Below are 21,991 nucleotides of genomic sequence, written 5' to 3'. Positions count from 1 at the left end.
TTGAGGATTTCAGCATCATGGCTCTACTGCAGGATGTTGCCACATGTCTTGATTGTGTTACGGCTACACCATGAAACACTCACACAACTTCAGCTGTCAATCATCTAGATGATTAGAGGAAACTCATTAGAACTTACAGCAATGAGTAATATGAATTATGAATGAATATTGACAATGTCACATTGAGTATGGATAGGATTCCTATCTTCTTCAATGTTCTGCTGACATTGCAATGGTGATGATTCTCCGATTGTAATGTCACCAAGTTATGGCAATGATGTCATTATATTTCTATACAAGCCAGACCCTCAACAAAGACATACAATGAAATATCACACAGTATTGAACGTTAAATGAAAGACGAGCTCGTCACAAGTTAAGGCTATGGAGGAACAAAATCATGTCTGTTTCTACTTTTTGAAGAGTATTTGTGGGTGTGAGTGTAAATTATTACTTGTGTTTGGTCAGCCCTCCCTAGATCACACATTTCTCCAGCTTTGTTTGCAAAAAAACAAAAACTGAAGCTTTCTAGACCTCAGTTGCCACCTTCGCTATGAAAAAATATATAGATGCCTACACCATGAGAGCATTGGAGACTTGTGATTATCCTGGAGCAAATTCTCAGCAAAACAATGCCAGCCTGCATGACTTCAGGGGGATTTTTGTTTTCTTGTAGTCATGTTACTCTTGTTTTGGTAAAGTATCTATTCACTTCACACCCATACCCTACCCCCACCTCATCTCCACAAATCCCTCCCATTTTTCATATGTGTCACTGCATTCCAGACCTGGGATAACTATAGTTTCACTGGACATGTCCCCCTCACATTCTGAAATTGCATTTTTGCCCCCCCACCCCCACCCCAGTTTTATCATTGGAATGTGATACAAAATGAGGCAACAGTGTGCTTTAGGACCATGCGGACACCTCAGAGAGGTCGGGTAGGCTGTTTGAAGTGTTTATCAGACATAAATAAAATGTTTCATAATTTTCCTTCAATTCGCAAGAGGCTAAATGTATCTCACCGGAGAAAGCATCATGGCAGCGAAACAGCGCCCCTCTGTCTCTGCCCATTTATCTGATGCTGTCTGGTCAAAAAGAGTATGATATTGTTGCCGCCCGTAGCATTGAATGCCAGTGAGCATTTGGCGTCCCTTGATATTTTTTTAATACAATAATAGCCAATAAGCTAAACTAAGCAAGTTCAACTGTGAATGGTCCTGGAGCAAACAAAAAAGGGGTAAAGGGAAGGCCGTTTGGATTTGGCTTCACACCAATCACATCACATCAAGCCAAACGTCATCAACAGAAAAAACTTGAATTGTTCCATCTTGTTCTATTGTTGTCGACCAATTGCTAGCTAGCTAGCTAAAGAGTGTGCAAAACTGTCATCAAGGCAAAGGGTGGCTACTTTGAAGAATCTAAACAATAAAATATATTTTGATTTGTTTAACACTTTTTTGGTTACTACATGATTCCATATGTGTTGTTTCATAGTTTTGATGTCTTCACTATTATTCTACAATGTAGAAAATATAAAAAATAAAGAAAAAACATCGAATGAGTAGGTGTGTCCAAACTTTTGACTGGTACTGTATATATATCACATTTACATAAGTATTCAGACCCTATACTCAGTACTTTGTTTAAGCAACTTTGGCAGCGATTATACCCTCAAGTCTTTTTTGGTATGATGCTACAAGGTTGGCACAACTGTATTTGGGGAGTTTCTCCCATTCTTCTTTACAGATCCTCCCCAGCTCTGTCTGGTTGGATGGGGACAGTCGCTGCACAGCTATTTTCAGGTCTCTCCAGAGATGTTCGATCGGGTTCAAGTCCGGGCTCTGGCATGGCCACTCAAAGACATTCAGAGACTTGTCCCGAAGCCACTCAGGCATGGTCTTGGCTGTGTGCTTAGGGTCGTTGTCCTGTTGGAAGGTGAACCTTCGCCCCAGTCTGAGGTCCTGAGCGCTCTGGAGCATGTTTCCGTCAAGGGTATCTCTGTACTTTGCTCCGTTCATCTTTCCCTTGATCCTGACTAGTCTCCCAGTCCCTGCCACTGAAAAACATCCCCAACTGCATGATGCTGCCATCCCCATGCTTCACTGTAGGGATGGTGCCAGGTTTCCTGGCATTCAGGTCAAAGAGTTCAATCTTGTTTTCATCAGACCAGAGAATCTTCTTTCTCATGGTCTCAGAGTCCTTTAGGTGTCTTTTGGCAAACTCCATGCGGGCTGTCATGTGCCTTTTACTGGCCACTTTACCATAAAGGCCTGATTGGTGGATGGCTGCAGAGATGTTTGTCTTTCTGGAAGGTTCTCCCATCTCCACAGAGGAACCATAGCTCTGTCAGAGTGACCATCAGGTTCTTGGTCAGCTCTCTGACAGCTCTCTGAGCTCTCAGAGCTCTCTGAGCTCTCAGCTCTCTGACAGCTCTGGTCAGCTCTCTGAGCTCTCTCTAAGTATGGTTCTCAATCTCTGATTGAGAACCATACTTAGGTAGCCTGTTTTCCCCATTTTGGTTGTGGGTGTTTATTTTCTGTCTAGTGTCTGTTCACCTTACAGAACTGTTTCGTTTTCTCCTCGTTGTTATTTTTGTGTAGTGTTCAGTTTGAAATTAAAATATGACGAACACTTACCACGCTGCATTTTGGTCCTCTTCTCCTTCACCAGACAAGAATCGTTACAATTTGGCAGCCATCAAATCAATATTTGGGGTTTTTCAAATAGCTTGCATATATTCAAATACCCTCAAATATAATTTGGTTTTCTGAGAGGTACTCAAAATACTTTCCAATATTCTTTGTTTTTCTGAGACCTGTATTTGAATCTCAAAGAAAATAGTTGTATTTTAGTTGAAAAAGTTATTTTTCTTCAAATAAAAACAAATATAACTATTTTCTGCCCTATTTTCTCCCACTGCCTTTTTTCCACACACACACACGCACGCACACACACACACACGCACTGTGAGGGGTGTTCTGGTGCAATGTATGAGGGAAGGAATGAACCAAGGTGACCCCCACTCCAGTAGATTGATATTTTGCCTGGCTCCACGTTTGTCAAAACATCTCTGCCTGCCTACACTAAGCCAACGCACTGCCTCATCAAAGCAGCCTGCCGTCCGTCCCATCAGCCAGCCAGCCCAGCTGTAACAGTCTAGATCAGATAACTCACATGCAGTCTATGATGTGCTGCTGGGATACTTCATCCAGAACCTCTTTCTCTTTCAGAGCTCTGCCATTGTTGTAATAGTCTATCATAAAACAGAGGATAGGGTCTCTCTCTTAGTTTTTACTGGCTGGTCCTCTCTCTCTCTCTCTCTCTCTCTCTCTCTCTCTCTCTCTCTCTCTCTCTCTCTCTCTCTCTCTCTCTCTCTCTCTCTCTCTCTCTCTCTCTCTCTCTCTCTTTCAATTCAATTCAATTCAATTCAAGGGGCTTTATTGGCATAGGAAACATGTGTTAACATTGCCAAAGCAAGTGAGGTAGATAATATACAAAAGTGAAATAAACAATAAAAATTAACAGTAAACATTACACATACAGAAGTTTCAAAACAATAAAGACATTACAAATGTCATATTATATATATACAGTGTTGTAACAATGTACAAATGGTTAAAGTACACAAGGGAAAATAAATAAGCATAAATATGGGTTGTATTTACAATGGTGTTTGTTCTTCACTGGTTGCCCTTTTCTTGTGGCAACAGGTCACAAATCTTGCTGCTGTGATGGCACACTGTGGAATTTCACCCAGTAGATATGGGAGTTTATCAAAATTGGATTTGTTTTCGAATTCTTTCTTTCTCTCTCTCTCTCTCTCTCTCTCTCTCTCTCTCTCTCTCACTCTCTCTTTCTCTCTCTCTTTCTCTCTCTCTCTCTCTTTCTCTCTCTCTTTCTCTCTCTCTTTCTCTCTCTTCTCTGTCCTGGTCTCTCAATCGGCATTTATACCTGGTTCTAACATGAGTCCTTTGTCCTGATCCTGTCCACATTCTGATTGTGCTCACATTTTTAGACAGGTGTAGATGATTAAAATACATTTTGTGATCTGATCTTCCTGACCACCTCGGTAGGTAGTCAGGCACGTATTGTGTCTGGATATCTTACAACTGTAGACGAATCTCGACAGTGTAAACATTTAAACCATAATAATCCCGCCCTCTAAAATCATTGACTTATGGCATCAATATGTTTCCTAAAATAAATAAATACACATCTGTCAAATTATTTCCATACAGGGAGGGTCCAGGATATCTGGTCACAATGCGTACACAGTAGACGTATAAGAAGCACATTTTACTACCATGTGGAGATGCAACAGCTAAAATGTTGGCACAATCAGGACAAAGGACGCATGTTTTCCCCAGGTATAAACAAGGTTTCAGTTTCGTTTGTCTGTTTCTCTCTCTCTCACACACACACACACACACACACACACAACCCTCCCTATCTGTTTTCCCATGCACTAATATCCTGGGGTTTGTGAGGTTAAGTTATCCTCGGCGTGTGGGAGGAACGAAGAGAGCCCAGGTCAGGCCAAGTGGATGGCCCCGATGAGAGACTGTCTGCCTGTTGGCCAGGTCAGGGGTTAAGTGCCTGGACAGTGGGGTTGCTGCCGAGGCATAAAAACAACACCAAGACACATTCGCTGACAACAGAGATATTATACAGAACTTATTTATACACATAGTTATAGTATAATATAGTATAATGCAGGAATACAGTCCCAGATACACACTAATACTGTAGCTGTACACGCACACAAACTCAGAAGCAAAAACACACACACACATCGAGTCGGAGTGACAGAAGCAGCTGCCAGTGTGATCTCTGGGTCATGTCAGCTCACATGACACAGGGGAGGGGAATGACTGTGAAGTGAGTTACAGGATCACGTGCTGATGGGTGTAACCCTATTGGACAGACAGAGGGATACAGAGGGCCCCTGGTAACCATTAACATGGCCATATTCACTACTCACAGCCCATGGTGCAATGAACTGGCTAAATAAGAATGTTATACATCTTTATCTCTTTCCTTTCATTACATGTTATAAAATCCATTCAATTTGTTTTGGTTTTAAGTAGACTCTGGGGTGTATTCAGCTCAAGAGGAGGGTACATTAGTAAAACACATTTCTGTGGTTGCAGCTTTGCTTGGGACTTTTACAACGACAGCGATTTGTCTTCATCTTTAATGGTACTGCCTGATTAGGAAAGCAAACAGTGTGTGTGTGTGTGTGTGTGTGTGTGTGTGTGTGTGTGTGTGTGTGTGTGTGTGTGTGTGTGTGTGTGTGTGTGTGTGTGTGTGTGTGTGTGTGTGTGTGTGTGTGTGTGTGTGCGTGCGTGCGTGCGTGCGTGCGTGCGTGCGTGCGTGCGTGCGTGCGTGCAAGTTTATGTTTGTTCTCATGTTGGCCGAATTATTTTGTATTAGTAAATAAAAATGGCAGCAGTATGATTGATCCAAAGTGGGTCAGCATTTCTGTTGACATAATCTTTATTTATCAAGCGTGTGGTCCCTCCAAGGCCTGAGACGAGACTCGATTAATCAGACGAGTGTTTTAATTAGGGCTAATATCCTCAGGGTGGCGCACACATACACACACACACACAGAGGGGCCCTGTGTGTATGACCAAGGCCTGAGAGGGGTAAGGGGCAGCGAGGGTGAAGAGTGAGGGGGAGGAGGGTGTTCTGTTTGTCCAAACGCTCTGAGGGTTGTTCTCATTTAGAATTTGTAAAACAGAAGTGTGTTTGTTACAGTATCGAGGGCCAGTGGGCATTACTAAGTTGTGCAGATGTTTGAATTTCTAAGAAAGGCTGTTGTGTTCAAGTCCAACTCCATGTCAGGAACCTCTCTTTACGGTTCTATTTTTACACAGGGCGGGGGTTTAAATACATTTATTTGAAAACGACATGCTTTTTCTCTTCTTTTGTATTTTATATTGCAATGAGTCACTGTCAATTATTTACTGCCCACTGATGATAAACATTTCATACACAAAGACTGCACTGAGATGAAAATGACCTTGAAATGACAGTATAACTTTAGACGAAATGAAAACAATTTTTAGTCATTGTATTTAAAATGTTTTATTATAAATAGGAATAATACTGTGCTTGTACACAAGACATTGTGTCATATCATTCTGTCAAAAAATACAGAAAAATATATAAAAATTAAGGAAACCATTGGAAAGACAAAATACTTTTCTTACTGTTACAGACAAATGTACAATTGAGCGCTGAGTGCTTGTGGCAACCTTTGATCTGTTGAGACATCCAGCTACCATTTAGTGAACAGACGGACACAGTGTTCCTATAAGATATGTGATGTAGTAACTTGACTAAAACATTGAAGAAAGTTTAAGAATAATGTTGCAGAATTGCTTAGATACTTTAGAGAGAATAAATAAGGAAATGACGTAAACACCACACTATTGATCTTTCTGTTTTTGCAACAAGAAAAACCAAAAGACAAAAGACCAAAAAAAAAAAACGATTTGGCTTTGTAATTCTTCATACGTTTTTTTGTTTACTTATTTTTTCCCTTGAATCAATCTGCTCCACATGGGCTTGGAATGACTTCAATGGTTCACAATGTGCGTCCCACCTTTCCCTGTCGTTTTGCTATTATAGCAGTACTGACGATGTTGGTGGTTGTTGTTGCTGTTGCTTCTTGGACCTGGAAGCCTCCGTAGGGACATACTCAAACGTGATTCAAATGTTTATACAGAATGTTCTTAAGACACAAGATCTTATTTGATTCATCTGTTTGATGGCGTCGTCGACTCTGAGGTACGTGATATTGCACTTCTGGTCAGCTGGGTTGGTCTGTGGTGAGGTGGTCCTGGTTTCTCATGTGTCTCTTGGTCATGAGTCTCGTGACCTAACAGGCCTCTATGAGGGGGAACTGCACCCCTGGATGGATCAGCCCTGTCGCCCATCAGAACCCCTGAGTCCCCCCTCCCTCCTCCTCCTCCTTCACCTGGGACTTTCCCCGAAGTCACCCCTGACCCCTAGGAATCCCTCTAAAGCTACAAGAGATCAGAGTTATCAACAGAACACAGTGAGAGTTGAACGGATTGTTTAAAAACACTGATCATTTAACATAATGAAGGGAAGGAACAGCGGTAGTATACATTACAGGTCTGTTTATGATGATGTATCAAAGCTTCCTCTTTCAATGACATATGTATTTTTTACACGTTTGTTTGTTTGTTCCTCAGTCTATGGTTGGAATATTGTGTTCATTCCACTCTTTGTGTGGGAAGGAATCTTCTGGAACAAAACATATCAAATAAATGCTCGTCAAATAAATCCCAACAAAAGCCTGTTATTTTTTCCATCAAGTAGCTTTCAATCAGAGATAAATAGAATGAATCTGTATTCATTTGGCCCTACGGCAAACATGTCAACAGACTCACAGCTCTAAGGCCGCTAGTAAGTCTGTTACTATACAGTCTGGTTGTGCTCTTCCACAGGCCTGACTTGAGGATTTTTTACCCCAACCAGGCCTCTGCTCCTGGGCTGTGCTGTGGGTCTATGTGGGCTAGTCCTCCACGGTCCTCCTGGTCAAAGTTGGCGCCCAATGTGGGGTAGACCACATCACAGGCAAGGGAATATACCCAGTGGCATCTCTGTCAGTCATCAACAGACATGAATCGAAGTTCATGTGTTTCTTTGTTTTGGCCTTAAATTCCTCTCTGTCAATGTCATTTTATCTATAATCTCTCTTCCATTATTTTCATCAAGTGTGAAGGAACAGATCATTGTTGAGGGAATAGATTACATAAAGAGCCCCCTCAGTCTCAACATATGCAGTACACACGTCCCTCAACCGAGACTGGGCTGGGCCGGAGGTGGAGACTGGGCTGGGCCAGAGGTGGAGACTGGGTTGGGCCAAAGGTGGAGAGTGGGTTGGGCCAGGGGTGGAGACTGGGTTGGGCCAGAGGTGGAGACTGGGCTGGGCCAGAGGTGGAGACTGGGCTGGGCCAGAGGTGGAGACTGGGCTGGGCCAGAGGTGGAGACTGGGTTGGGCCAAAGGTGGAGACTGGGTTGGGCCAGAGGTGGAGACTGGGTTGGGCCAAAGGTGGAGACTGGGTTGGGCCAGAGGTGGAGACTGGGTTGGGCCAAAGGTGGAGACTGGGCTGGGCCAGAGGTGGAGACTGGGTTGGGCCAAAGGTGGAGACTGGGTTGGGCCAGAGGTGGAGACTGGGTTGGGACAAAGGTGGAGACTGGGTTGGGCCAGAGGTGGAGACTGGGTTGGGCCAAAGGTGGAGACTGGGTTGGGCCAGAGGTGGAGACTGGGTTGGGCCAGAGGTGGAGACTGGGTTGGGCCAGAGGTGGAGACTGGGTTGGGCCAGAGGTGGAGACTGGGTTGGGCCAGAGGTGGAGACTGGGTTGGGCCAAAGGTGGAGACTGGGTTGGGCCAGAGGTGGAGACTGGGTTGGGCCAGAGGTGGAGACTGGGTTGGGCCAGAGGTGGAGACTGGGTTGGGCCAGAGGTGGAGACTGGGTTGGGCCAGAGGTGGAGACTGGGCTGGGCCAGAGGTGGAGACTGGGTTGGGCCAAAGGTGGAGACTGGGTTGGGCCAGAGGTGGAGGTGGTGGAGGTGGTGGGGGGTCACTTAGAGAGGCAGATCCTCAGGTGATCTCAGGTCTCAGATAATGAAGGGCACCTAAAAGGAAAAACAGAGGAGAATGAGACTAAGTTATGAGTTATCCTCAATTAAACATAGAGAGGGTGATGATCACTGACAGAGATAAAGAGGGTTTGAACCATGGGAGCAGCATTATCATGGTGATCAGTCTAACAGTGCAGCGGCAGTGTGTGTGTGTGCGTGCGTGCGTGCGTGCGTGCGTGCGTGCGTGCGTGCGTGCGTGCGTGCAAGCTTGCGTGCGTGTGTGTGTGCGTGCGTGTGTGTGTGTGTATGTGGTCTAGAGAGGGGAAGTGGGCAGACTTGATATCAGTCCCATTGAGACTGGGTTAGGCTTGACACTAGAGGCCCAGTACCAGTGAATCTGGGACAGGGATCAATACTGCTTCCCCAGCTGACCTCAGCAGGCCCACACCACACACCTGTTTCTAATTGCCGCCCTGCCAGAGGATATTAGGATCCTTCCACCCCCCAGAAAATACCTTTTCCCATTCTACAGACCTAACCGCACACGTGTATCCAGTCTCTGTGATTAATGACATCAAGATGTAGTCCCTCTGTGTGTGTGTGTGTGTGTGTGTGTGTGTGTGTGTGTGTGTGTGTGTGTGTGTGTGTGTGTGTGTGTGTGTGTGTGTGTGTGTGTGTGTGTGAGTGTGTGTGTGTGTGTGTGTGTGTGTGTGTGTGTGTGTGTGTGTGTGTGTGTGTGTGTGTGTGTGTGTGTGTGTGTGTGTGTGTGTGTGTGTACGTGTGTGTGTGTGTGTGTGTGTGTGTGTGTGTGTACGTGTGTGTGTGTGTGTGTGTGTAGATCTGTAGCTCTGTTTGACTCACCTGGGAGTGTCTTTTCTGTCCACTTACATATTTCTTCAAGATATTTCATTAAGCATTTATTTCTCTCGGATATTAGGTTAAATATTCCCTCGATACCTGCAGTCCTTTTTAAAGCCGTAGCAGCCATCTACATGGACTGGTGTCTTTGCTTTGAAGGGTGAGGTTGCTGCGAGGTCGAGGGACTGGCCTGATTGGGTGACCCACAGAGGGAAATTGAAAACTGCAGGGTGCTCTAATCACTGCTGAACGCATGTGGATGATGTCGGTTTTTGAGAGTTACATGAAGGTTTGTTTGATGTCAGAGTTAGTGTAATGTTAATGTGAACTGAAGGGCCTCCTCACTGTTTAACAAGCCTTCCATAAGGAAACGATCCAGGAGACACTATCTTACACTATTAGTACTGTTTCATAGGAATGAACTGAATTGCTGACAGGCGAGGCGAGGTGAGCTACAGTATACTAAAGGACAGATATGTTCCAATATACTCAGTGTTACTTCAGAGATAGGATCAAACAACTTATCCTGTCTGAAACCCTGCTGTTTTCATTGGATGGAAACACGTCATGTAAACACTGCTAGAGTCCTATCAACACATTTGTCCTTTGTAAATGTATCGGTGCAGTAGACTTAAGAGCGGTGAAAGGTTAAGGCGGCTACAAGTGTTTAAGTGGTAATAAAAGTGAGCGATATTGACCTTACTTTGTCCGTGGTACTGCCCATACTGGTAGGAGGCCACAGGGTCCACACTGTAGGCAGGAGCGCTGTAGGAGGACGGGCAGTAGGACTGGGAGTTGGGCAGCGAGGGGAGACTGGGGATGTTGGGGACACTGGACAGGCCCTCCAGACCCTTGATGTGCTCCAGACGCTGGGAGCAGCTGGCCCCCATGCCCCCGGGGGGCTCCAGGCCTCCTGTCAGGGGGGAGAGGGCATAGTCACTCTGGGGCTGGTGGGGCACCCCGCCTGGGTTCAACAGACCCATCACCTGGAGAGAGAGGGAGGGAGAGAAAGAGAGGATGAGTGTTATTGACGTGACGTTATTGACGTTCCATTCAGATAGGTGGTTAAGTGATTTTGGCACAGCTTGGTGTTAGGTATCATCCCAACCCCCATCTATAACACATACCAACACAGCCTAACTCAGACAGGAAGTTCCCCTCCACTGACATCAAAACCCTTCCACCAGGCCTTCCCAGACAGGCAGAGATAGCTTCACAGAGGAAGAATTAACCAATTTGTCTCAGAACTCAACTTATTTGGAAATTCCCTCCTGTCGCCACTCCAAAAAGCAAAGGATGAGATAAAGACTTATCGCCAAAGATGTCCCAACACAGATAACATGGTAGACCTTTAGAAGCAGAGAAAAAAACTCTGGACCACAACAGACAAGCTGCAGACAAACAGGCTAGGCTTTGACCTGTTATTGATTAGCTGCCCGATAATCGAATTTGGGGGAATATTTCTTGGCGAGCGAAGGACGGAAAAGAGCCGTAGGGTATCGTTATAGAGGAGGTTCAGACAGAACGAGCCGATAACAAACCCTCACTAACTTTATCTGGACGGATAAGAAAGAAAGTTCAACAAAGTGTCTAATAAACAGATAATTGCTGTGACTCAAGATCATCTCACTGGATACCAACGTGACCACTTTAAACCTCCCTACCTCTAAATGCATCAAATCCCTCTAAACAGAGACCTGTAGCCTCTGTCGATGTCCTAATGAAAAGCAGGTTCGCTGCATGTTGGGCTCTTCTGGCCCTATAAGTGACATATTATTCTACATCCACACACACAGATGGTCCCGCTTAAGTCATTTCCCAGGCAGGGGACAGAGGAGCCCATGTTGATTTTGAGAGGGGAGTTGTGTTTCTCGACCCCAGTAACATTTTCCCAAAAAATTACTTGCGTTTTGGAACGCTCTAGTTAAACAGAAAAAGTATATGGACGGATGGCGTGGTCGATCCTGCGTGTGTGCGTGTGCGCGTGCGAGTGTTTCCTTGATTTCCCGAGGTAGCTGCGTATGGACTGCGTAAGAGAGGGAGGTGTAGATAAACGTAAAGAAAGTCTTAACAGAGATTCAGGGAGGGGTAGTTTCCCATGAACCTTAAAACACACACTCTCACACATACATTATGGTTGTCATACAGAAGCCCTGTCCGTGGAATCTTGACAAACACCCTTGAAGAGGACGAGGTGTGTTCCTTACAAATGGAAAACATGTGGGGGTCAGGCACCCCATTTATCAGGGAGAGAGAGAGAGGAGATGAGGGGTGTTCGATTTGTAGAATTGTGTATTGCGCCAACATGTATCAAAAGTTCTCCACATCTTGCATGCAAATAATAAGTATAAATCCAGCTTAGTTTCTACATAGAGTAGGCCTAGTTGATCTTCCATATACAGTCTTCATAACCATTTTATAAATTAAAGACCCATCCAATTTAAGTCAATTCATAATTTAAACTAAGAAGGACTATACATTCCTATATTCCACACACGTACCAAAAAAAATTTGATAGCCTGCACCAATTATATAGGTAACAAAACATGGAAAGTAATCTACATAAATTACACACATAATTCAATTTATATTCGGTAGTAATCAATTTGAACACTGGAACCTTGATTTATTGGTGTGCCAAAGCGCGAGGATATTATATGCGTGTTGATGGGCTAAAGCATGGGAAGATTTAGAGGCAATGACGAAGACACTGGAAGCAAAAGTATATTTGCCCTACTGCAACAGAAAAATACTGAATATTGTCTAAAAATATTTCGTATTTGGAAAAGTTTTTCAAGAAAAAAAGCAGGCCCGACTGAGGTGAAGTTAGTGCCTCCACAATGACTGGTAAGAAATGACGAGACTACCATAAAAAATAATTGATAGACAATATCTCCCCTCCTTATGACTTAGCCTATTCATTGTCATTTATATCAATTGAACACATTTCAGTAGATTAAACTGAACAAAATAAATGTCTCACAAATTACCAACAAGTATTTTAAATGTTCATCAATAATATCAAACATTTCAAAGGTTTCCCTTTCCCACCATGTGACCTGTGTAAATGTCCTTTTTGCATACTGTCTAACCATGCCAGCCTCTCCAGTCATTCATCCTTCATGTCCATATCGTCACACTCTCTAAAGTGACCCTGAAGCACTGGTGTGTGTGTGTGTGTGTGTGTGTGTGTGTGTGTGTGTGTGTGTGTGTGTGTGTGTGTGTGTGTGTGTGTGTGTGTGTGTGTGTGTGTGTGTGTGTGTGTGTGTGTGTGTGTGTGTGTGTGTGTGTGTGTTTGCGTGTGTGTGTGTGTGTGTGTGTGTGTGTGTGTGTGTGTGTGTGTGTGTGTGTGTGTGTGTGTGTGTGTGTTTATGGGGGTCTGACTTTGAGCAGCTGAAATCTCATTTTCTGCTTGTTAGGACAGCCCTTAATGTTTAGGTAAAGGGACGACAAGCCTCATGCCTGTATAATTGGCCATAATTGTCTTTTCAGTATAATTTGTCTCATCTTCTCCTCATTCATTTGTCCTCCTCCATGTCAGTCCTCTGTCCTTTTCAAGTCCTTTCACTCCACCTCACACCCACCTCCACCTCTCCCCACCTCCCGATATAGATAAGAGTATGAACTGTGTTTGTGTGTGTGTGTGTGTGTGTGTGTGTGTGTGTGTGTGTGTGTGTGTGTGTGTGTGTGTGTGTGTGTGTGTGTGTGTGTGTGTGTGTGTGTGTGTGTGTGTGTGTGTGTGTGTGTGTGTGTGTACACGTGTCTGTGTGTGTAGCTCTGTTTGACTCACCTGGGAAGAGAGGCCGTTGCTGATGGCAGGGTTCATGGGAGGGCCTCCTGACGTGATGAAGCTGTCGGAATAGCCTGAGAAGCTGTGGCGTCCAGAGGCCAGGCAGTAGGCAGACCCCCCATCCTGTCCTCCCCCTCCTGAGCTCTGGTGGTGGCCTGAGGACGGGGGCAGGGGCTGGGGCCGGTGCAGCGTGCTGGCCTGCTCCGACACCGCTAAGGGAAGGACAAATAGAAAAGAAGAACTTACCATTTACGTATATTGTCTCTCAATTGTCAGATTATTACATTGTAGTCAATATTTAACAATAAATGACTTTGCTAATCAAGCTCAAGGGTCTGAACTCTGAGAGCAATAGCTGTATATCTGAAACACACAGGGAGTTGTTTAGCCTGTGGCCTTGTTTACAGAGTGTCCCACCTTGTGATATGGATGTAGGGGGATACGGGCTGTCAGACAGCTGATAAGGTGAGAGACTGGACATGGCAGAGGGCGGGAAGCCCCCAGGGATCAGGTGATTGAAGGCCATGAGCTGACTAGCTCCAGCCTGCTTCCTCCACCGGGCTCTTCTGTTACTGAACCACACCTGGGGAAAGAGGAAAACATGACATGAGATCTTACATTGTCTTAAACATACAGTCCCATAAATACAGTGCATTCGGAAAGTATTCAGACCCCTTGAAATGTTCCACATTTTGTTAAGTTACAGCCTTATTTCAAATTAATTAAATGGAAAAAAAATCCTTAGCAATCGAGACAGAATACCTCATAATGACAAACCTAAAATAGGTTTTTAGAAATGTGTGCAAATGTATGAAATAAAAACAATATTTACATTAAAAACCTTATTTACATTAGTATTCAGACCCTTTCTATGAGACTCTAAATTGAGCTCAGGTGCATCCTGTTTCCATTGATCATCCATACCAGTCCACCGGTGATAAATTCAATTGATTGGACATGATTTGGAAAGGCACACACCTGTCTATATAAGGTCCCACAGTTGACAATGCATGTCAGAGCAAAAACCAAGCCATAAGGTCGAAGGAATTGTCCGTATAGATCTGGGTATGGGTACAGAAAAGGGTACGAAAAAACTTCTGCAGCATTGAAGGTCCCCAAGAACACAGTGGCCTCCATCATTCTTAAATGGAAGAAGTTTGGAACCACCAAGACTCTTCCTAGAGCTGACCACCCAGTCAAACTGAGTAATCGGGGGAGAAGGGCCTTGGTCAGGGAGGTGACCATGAACCCAATGGTCACTCTGACAGAGCTCTAGAGTTTCTCTGTGGAGATGGTAGAACCTTCCAAAAGGCACCTAAAGATGCTCAGACCATGAGAAAAAATATTCTATGGTCTCATGAAACCCAGCTTGAAATCTTTGGCCTGAATGCCAAGCGTCACATCTGGAGGAAACCTGGCACCATCCATACTGTGAAGCACGGTGGTGACACCATCATGCTGTGGGGATGTTTTTCAGTGGCAGGGACTGGGAGACTAGTCAGGATCGAGGGAAAGATGAACGGAGCAAAGTACAGAGATTCTTGATGAAAACCTGCCCCAGAGTGCTCAGGACCTCAGACTGGGGCAAAGGTTCACCTTCTAACAGGACAACAACCCTAAGCACACAGCCAAGACAATGCAGGAGTGGCTTCGGGACAAGTCTCTGAATGTTCATGAGTGGCCCAGCCCGGACTTGAACCCGATCGAACATCTCTGGAGAGACCTGAAAATAGCTGTGCAGCGACGCTCCCCATCCAACCTGACAGAGCTTGAGAGGATCTGCAGAGAAGAATGGGAGAAACTCCCCGAATAAAGACGTGTCAAGCTTGTAGCGTCATACCCAAGAAGACTCAATGCTGTAATCGCTGCCAACGGTGCTTCAACAAAGTACTGAGTAAACGGTCTGAAAACTTATATAAATGTGATATTTCCGTGGGTTTTTTACTTATAAATTAGCAAAAAATTCAAAAAAACTGTTCTTGCTTTGTAATTATTGGGAATTGTGTGTAGATTGATGAGATAAACATTTTTTTTATACATTTTAGACTAAGGTTGTAATGTAACAAAATGTGGAAAAAGTCAAGGGGTCTGAAAACTTTCCGAAGGCACTCTATTAATGGTTAATGACTGTAATTTGTGCATATGTGTATATCTCTCTATATGAGTCAATATGTTTTTGTCTGACTGCATTGTTTTTGTTTCTGATTTCTATGTATTGTGTGTGTGTGTGTGTGTGTGTGTGTGTGTGTGTGTGTGTGTGTGTGTGTGTGTGTGTGTGTGTGTGTGTGTGTGTGTGTGTGTGTGTGTGTGTGTGTGCGTGTCTAAACCCTGTGTGTTATTGTCTGAGTGTTTGTGTGTGTGTCGGGGTCATGTGTTCCTCTCCAGACCTGCCCATGTGACTCCTGGCTGCAGCCAACAAGGCAATCTCTATCTCCACATCTCATGCCTCACCACAGGAACATCATTTAAACATAGCAACACAACACTATTTACATGCCCCCCCCCCTCCCTATAAATTCCTCTAACTATAAATAAGCTCTGATGGTCTTATTTCAGTCCTGTTCCATAGCCATAAAGTCACCCAAAGCTTCAAATAGTGTAGTTAATGAGAATAAGAAAATTGTATTTGAGGACTGTGCTTGCCTCAAAACTCATCTATTCCAACTAACTCTCACAGTCTCACTTCAGAATTAAACGTTCATCAACAGTTGAAGTCGGAAGATTACATACACCTTAGCCAAATACATTTAAACTCAGTTTTTCACCATTTATTGACATTTAATCCTAGTAAAAATTCCCTGTCTTAGGTCAGTTAGGATCCCCACTTTATTTTAAGAATGTGAAATGTCAGAATAATAGTAGAGAGAATGATTAATTCCAGCTTTTATTTCTTACATCACATTCCCAGTGGGTCAGAAGTTTACATACAATCAATTAGTATTTGGTAGCATTGCCTTTAAAATTGTTTAACTTGAGTCATATGTTTCATTTAGCCTTCCACAAGCTTCGCATAATAAGTTGGGTGAATTTTGGCCCATTCCTCCCAACAGAGCTTGTGTAACTGAGTCAGGTTTGTAGGCCTCCTTGCTCGCACACGCTTTTTCAGTTCTGCCCACAAATTTTCTATTGGATTGAGGTCAGGGCTTTGTGATGGCCACTCCAATACCTTGACTTTGTTGTCCTTAAGCCATTTTACCACAACTTTGGAAGTATGCTTGGGGTCATTGTCCATTTGGAAGACCCATTTGCGACCAAGCTTTAACTTCCTGACTGATGTCTTGAGATGTTGCTTCAATATATCCACATAGTTGTCCTATCCTCATGATGCCATCTATTTACGCATCTACTTGCGTACAATTGTTTGTACAGATGAACGTGGTACCTTCAGGCATTTGGAAATTGCTCCCAAGGATGAACCAGACCTGTGGAGGTCTAAAAGAAAAATCTGAGGTCTTGGCTGATTTACCCAAGTTACTGTGGGAAGCTTGTTTAAGGCTACCCAAAATGTTTGACCTAAGTTAAACAATTTAAAGGCAATGCTACCAAATACTAATTGAGTGTATGTAAACTTCTGACCTACTGGGAATGTGATGTAAGAAATAAAAGCTGAAATTAATCAAAATAAATCATTCTCTCTACTATTATTCTGACATTTCACATTCTTAAAGTAAAGTGGTGATCTAACTGACCTAAGACAGTGACATTTTTACTTGGATTAAATGTCAGGAATTGTGAAAAACTGAGTTTAAATGTATTTGGCTAAGGTAAACTCCCGACTTCAACTGTAAGTGTCTTATATCGCCTGAAAGCTTAAATTCTTGTTAGTCTAACTGCACTGACCGATTTACAGTAGCTATTACAGCTGAAACATGCCAAGCGATTGTTTGAGGACGGCGCCCCATTTCAAAATATTTTTCCACCGGCCCAGGTTTCATACATTCACATACAAAGATTAAATATTCACTTACTTTTTGAAAATCTTCCTCTGATTTGTCATCCAAAGGGTCCCAGCTATAACATGTAGTTTAGTTTTGTTAGATAAAATCTACTTTTCTATCCCAAAAAGTCTGTTTAGTTGGCGCCATCGATTTGAGTAATCCACTTGTTCAACTTGCAGAGAAAGGAATCCAAAAATCTACCCCTAAACTTTGTTTCAACCAGTCAAAATATGTTTGTATTTACTCCTCAGATACCCTAGAATGTATTCAAACTATAAAATTTAGCTCAGAAAGAAGTATGTTCAATAGGAAACCGATTTTAGCAGTTGCGCAACTTCGTCAGGGTGCGCAAAAACACGGATTTCCAAGACTGTGTCCTCTTACACAAACTGTTATTTCTTATTCGTTTTTGAAGTTACAAGCATGAAACATTGTAAATAGACTTCTGACACCCTGTGGAAGCCATATGAATTGAATTTTTTACAATATGACCTTTCTCTTGCATTTCTAAGAGGATGGTCTCTCAAAAAACAAATATTCTGGTTGGTTTTTCTTTGTATTTTCTCCTACCATATCTATTGTGTTATATTGTCCTATATTATTTTAACATTTCTACAAACGTCAAAGTGTTTTCTTTCCAATGGTACCAATTATATGAATATACTGTCTTCGGGGCCTGAGCTACAAGCAGTTTACTTTGAGCATGCCATTCAGGCGGAAATGGAGAAAAAAGGGGCATAGCCCACTTATGAGAAATCCCGCTATGCCCTCCGACCAACCATCAAACAGGTAAAGTGTCAATACAAGACTAAGATTGAATCCTACTACACCGGCTCTGACACTCGTTGGATGTGGCAGGGCTTGCAAACTATTATAAACTATAAAGGGAAGCACAACCGTGAGCTGCCCAGTGACACAAGCCTAGCAAATGAGCTAAATGACGTCTATGCTCGCTTTGAGGCAAGCAACACTGAAGCATGCATAAGAGCATCAGCTGTTCCGTACAACTGTGTGATCACGCTCTCCGTAGCCAATGTGAGTAAGACCTTTAAAAAAGTCAACATTCCCAAGGCCGCAGGGCCAGACAGATTACCAGGATGTGGACCCCGAGCCTGATCTAACCAACTGGCAAGTGTCTTCACTGACATTTTCAACCTGTCCCTGACGAGTCCGTAATAACAACATGTTTCAAGCAGACCACCATAGTCCCTGTGCCCAAGAACACCAAGGTAACCTGCCTAAATGACTACAGACCCGTAGCACTCACGGCTGTAGCCATGAAGTGCCTTGAAAGGCTGGTCATGGCTCACATCAACACCATTATCCCAGAAACCCTAGACCCACTCCAATTTACATACCGCCTCAACAGATCCACAGATGAGGCAATCTCTATTGCACTCCACACTGACCTTTCCCACCTGGACAAAAGGAACACCTATGTGAGAATGCTATTCCTTGGCTACAACTCAGCATTAAAAACCATAGTGCCCTCAAAGCTCATCACTTAGCTAAGGACCCTGGGACTAAACACCTCCCTCTGCAACTGGATCCTGGACTTTCTGATGGGCCACCCCCAGGTGGTAAGGGTAGGTAACAACACATCTGCCACGCTGATCCTCAAAACGGGGCCGCTCAGCGGTGCGTGCTCAGTTCCCTCCTGAACTCCCTATTCACCCATGACTGCATGGCCAAGCACAACTCCAACACCATCATTAAGTTTGCCGACAACACAACAGTGGCAGGCCTGATCACCGACAACAATGAGACAGCATATAGGGAGGAGGTCAGAGACCTGGCAGTGTGGTGCCAGAATAACAACCTCTCCCTCAATGTGATCAAGACAAAGGAGATTATGTGGACTACAGGAAAAGGATGGCCGAGCACGCCCCCATTCTCATCGACGGGGCTGTAGTGTAGCAGATGGAGAGCTTCAAGTTCCTTGGTGTCCACATCACCAATGAACTATTATGGTCCAAACACAGCTGCACCATCGAGAGCATCCTGACTGGTTGCATCACCACCTGGTATGGCAACTGCTCAGCCTCCAACCTGCTAGGCACTACAGAGGCTGGTGCGTATGGCCCATTACTGGTACCAAGCTTCCTGCCATCCAGGACCTCTATACCAGGCGGTGTCAGAGGAAGGCCCTAAAAACTGCCAAAGTCTCCAGCCACCCTAGTCATAGACTGTTCTCTCTGCTAACACAAGGCAAGGAGTACTGGAGCGCAAAGTCTAGGTTAACAGCTTCTATCCCCAAGCCATAAGACTCCTGAACAGCTAATCAAATGGTCACCCCGACTATTTGCCCCCCCCCCCCCCCCCCACACACACACACACATTTTTACGCAGCTGCTACTCTCTGTTTATTATCTATGCATAGTCACTTTATCTCTACCTACATGTACATATTGCCTCAATTACCTCGACTAACCTGTGCCCCCGCACATTGACTCTGTACCGGTACCCCCTGTATATAGCCTCGCTATTGAAATCTTACGGTTAGGCATTAACTCTGAATGGTTATGGTAAGGGTTCAGGTTTGGGATCGGCTTAAAACAAACATCTCAAAGCAACTTTCTATCGCTGGATTCAAACGCGCAACGTTTGGAATCAGAGGCAGATGCTTACGCCCATCCGCCTCCCCGTCCACAACACCCTAGCAAAACCCAAACCTACATGAACGTAACAGCGCTCACTGTTGTCCCTAGTGGCCGGTTTCCACATAATCTCCCAGCAACTTCAGACATGGATGGACATCAAATAGTGACTTGTATCATGTGTGACCTGGCTTATCCATTCACAGGGACAGAGCGGACAAATGAACCCATCCATATCAATAAATGAACATTTAACTCAACAGGCCCCCTTCTCCTCTGAACAGTATGGGGGGGGCTGTGGTTGGCTGCTGCTGCTGAGAGTCCGTGTTGTGTGACTGGCGGGACTCATGCTGATTCCATATGTAATAGCCCCATGCTGGGCCCGGTACAGCCTCCATACGGGAGCTGTTGTGGGGAATTTTCTGGGCTGTAGATCAGAGCTGGGCCTGCATATTGGACCCCTGGGAACACAGGATGAAGGGGCAGGCCAAAAATGTGTGTGTGTGCGCGTGTGTGTGTGTGTGCAGTGCACGTGTGAGTGTGTGGATGTGTGTGATGTGTGATAAAGAGTGTGTGTGTGTGTGTGTGTGTGTGTGATGTATGTGTAGTCTACCTGAACTCTGGCCTCTGTGAGTTTGGCCCTCTGAGCCAGCTCTTCCCTGGTGTAGATGTCAGGGTAGTGTGTTCGTTCGAAGGCTCTCTCCAGCTCATCCAGCTGTTCGGCCGTGAAGGTGGTTCTACTGCGGCGCTGCTTCCTCTTCAGAGGCAGGTCCGGTTCTGACTCCACGTCCGACCCCTCATCTGAGTGGCTCGCTGCTCCAACAGACAAGAGGTGCACAGTTAGGGCTCCCATGGTGTTAGTACAGTATCATTATCACAGTTAACAGTTACTGATGGTTTATAGAACTAGATTTCATTAGTCAAGTCCATCGTTGTAATTAATAATGTGTTCATAACTGACTGGACTGGTTTATAGAAAAGTTCAAAATAAATAAATCAGTCTTAAAAACACATCTTCAGTTTCTTATTCTCCTGACTACAGTGATCAAATAGAATGCAGGGAGACCAATAGGGAGAGCCGTCTAGAAAAAGAAGTGTAGTGATTCAGAGTGACAGTGAAGAACAGAAGGATGAATCCATCCATCCACTTGAAGTGTGAACTTGTTTGCTTTCCTTTTTGTCCCATGCTATCCGTTTACATAAACCTCTTCAGAGGGGCCACCACCACCCCTCCCAACGCTCCCCATCTCCCAATGTTCCCTCTTGTCTTGTGCACCAACAGACTTCCATTCATAGGGGAATTCTGTGTGCTTTTATAAATAATCCCACAGGACAAGGTTCCCGAGGCGTGGCGGCAGTGGGATTGAGAGGACTAAGCGCCACACAAAGGCCTAATTTTGATCCAGGGACCGTTCGTTTTTTTAAGGGGGGAAAGGGGGGTCAGTGACGGAGAGAGAGAGTGTCGGGGGGAACCTGCATTGTCTACAGTTGCAGTCTTGCTGGAGCCCCAGTAACAGTTGGGGATGGAGAGAGGGACTGGGCAGCAGCCCCCCATACACCCCCCTCCACACCACTTGCAGGTGCATGCTGGTCTTGTTTGCTCAGAGAGAAACGCTGGCGCTTTAAAAGCTAATTCAGCAGAAGAGGCAGTGAATTGACGAGGCTCTCTAAAGCTACGGCCCAGTGGTAACACAGTGGTAACACAGTGGTAACCTAGGGCAGGGCCAAGCCAGACAAACAGACAGACCCAAGGGCAGGGAGACCCAGAGATCAGATACTCTCCTCAGGCCAGTGTCCAACGCCCAGCTTTACTATGCCCCTCAGTGTCCTTGCGTCTGTCACTGTGCACATAAGCATGCAAAGGCATGTACATTTGTACTAGAGCAGGGCGATATGGACAAAAATCCTTGCCTGAATTGGCCAAATTGAGGCAATATTGATAAATAGAAAGATATGTTTATAACATTAATGTGCACCACCGTTTTTTAAATTATCATTCAAAGCCGTTTTCATACAACAATTTCAAATAATTTCTGAGTAACAATTAAGTACCTTACAGCAATTGTTTTAATTTAAAATGGTCAAAAAGATACAAAAATTGCTTCTTAAGCCTGTCTGGGAGTGGTCTAAGTTGGGAGGGAAACCTGAAAACTAGCTGTTATTGGTAGAAAGGTTTCAACTC

At 44.5% G+C, this 21,991-nt stretch overlaps 1 protein-coding gene across 3 annotated transcripts in view; it reads right to left on the bottom strand.

Moving 5' to 3' along the window:
• Positions 1-3,208: 3,208 nt before the first annotated feature.
• Positions 3,209-21,991, bottom strand: part of LOC120028735 (paired box protein Pax-3-like) — a 46,382-nt gene continuing 27,599 nt past the window's right edge. The window contains exons 5-9 of one of the 3 annotated variants that reach the window (XM_038973964.1): positions 20,423-20,622; positions 13,680-13,857; positions 13,275-13,486; positions 10,188-10,470; positions 3,209-3,219 (exon numbers count right to left, since the gene is read on the bottom strand). In XM_038973964.1, coding sequence (XP_038829892.1) covers positions 3,209-3,219; positions 10,188-10,470; positions 13,275-13,486; positions 13,680-13,857; positions 20,423-20,622 — 884 coding nt within the window. Of the gene's footprint in view, positions 3,220-8,645; positions 8,681-10,182; positions 10,471-13,274; positions 13,487-13,679; positions 13,858-20,422; positions 20,623-21,991 lie in introns of those variants that run through there. The other 2 variants (XM_038973965.1, XM_038973966.1) reach the window with 2 other exon arrangements.

Source organism: Salvelinus namaycush, chromosome 34 (genome assembly GCF_016432855.1).
Source record: "Salvelinus namaycush isolate Seneca chromosome 34, SaNama_1.0, whole genome shotgun sequence".
Lineage (NCBI taxonomy): Eukaryota > Metazoa > Chordata > Actinopteri > Salmoniformes > Salmonidae > Salvelinus > Salvelinus namaycush.
This window is presented reverse-complemented; position numbering and strand designations above follow the sequence as displayed.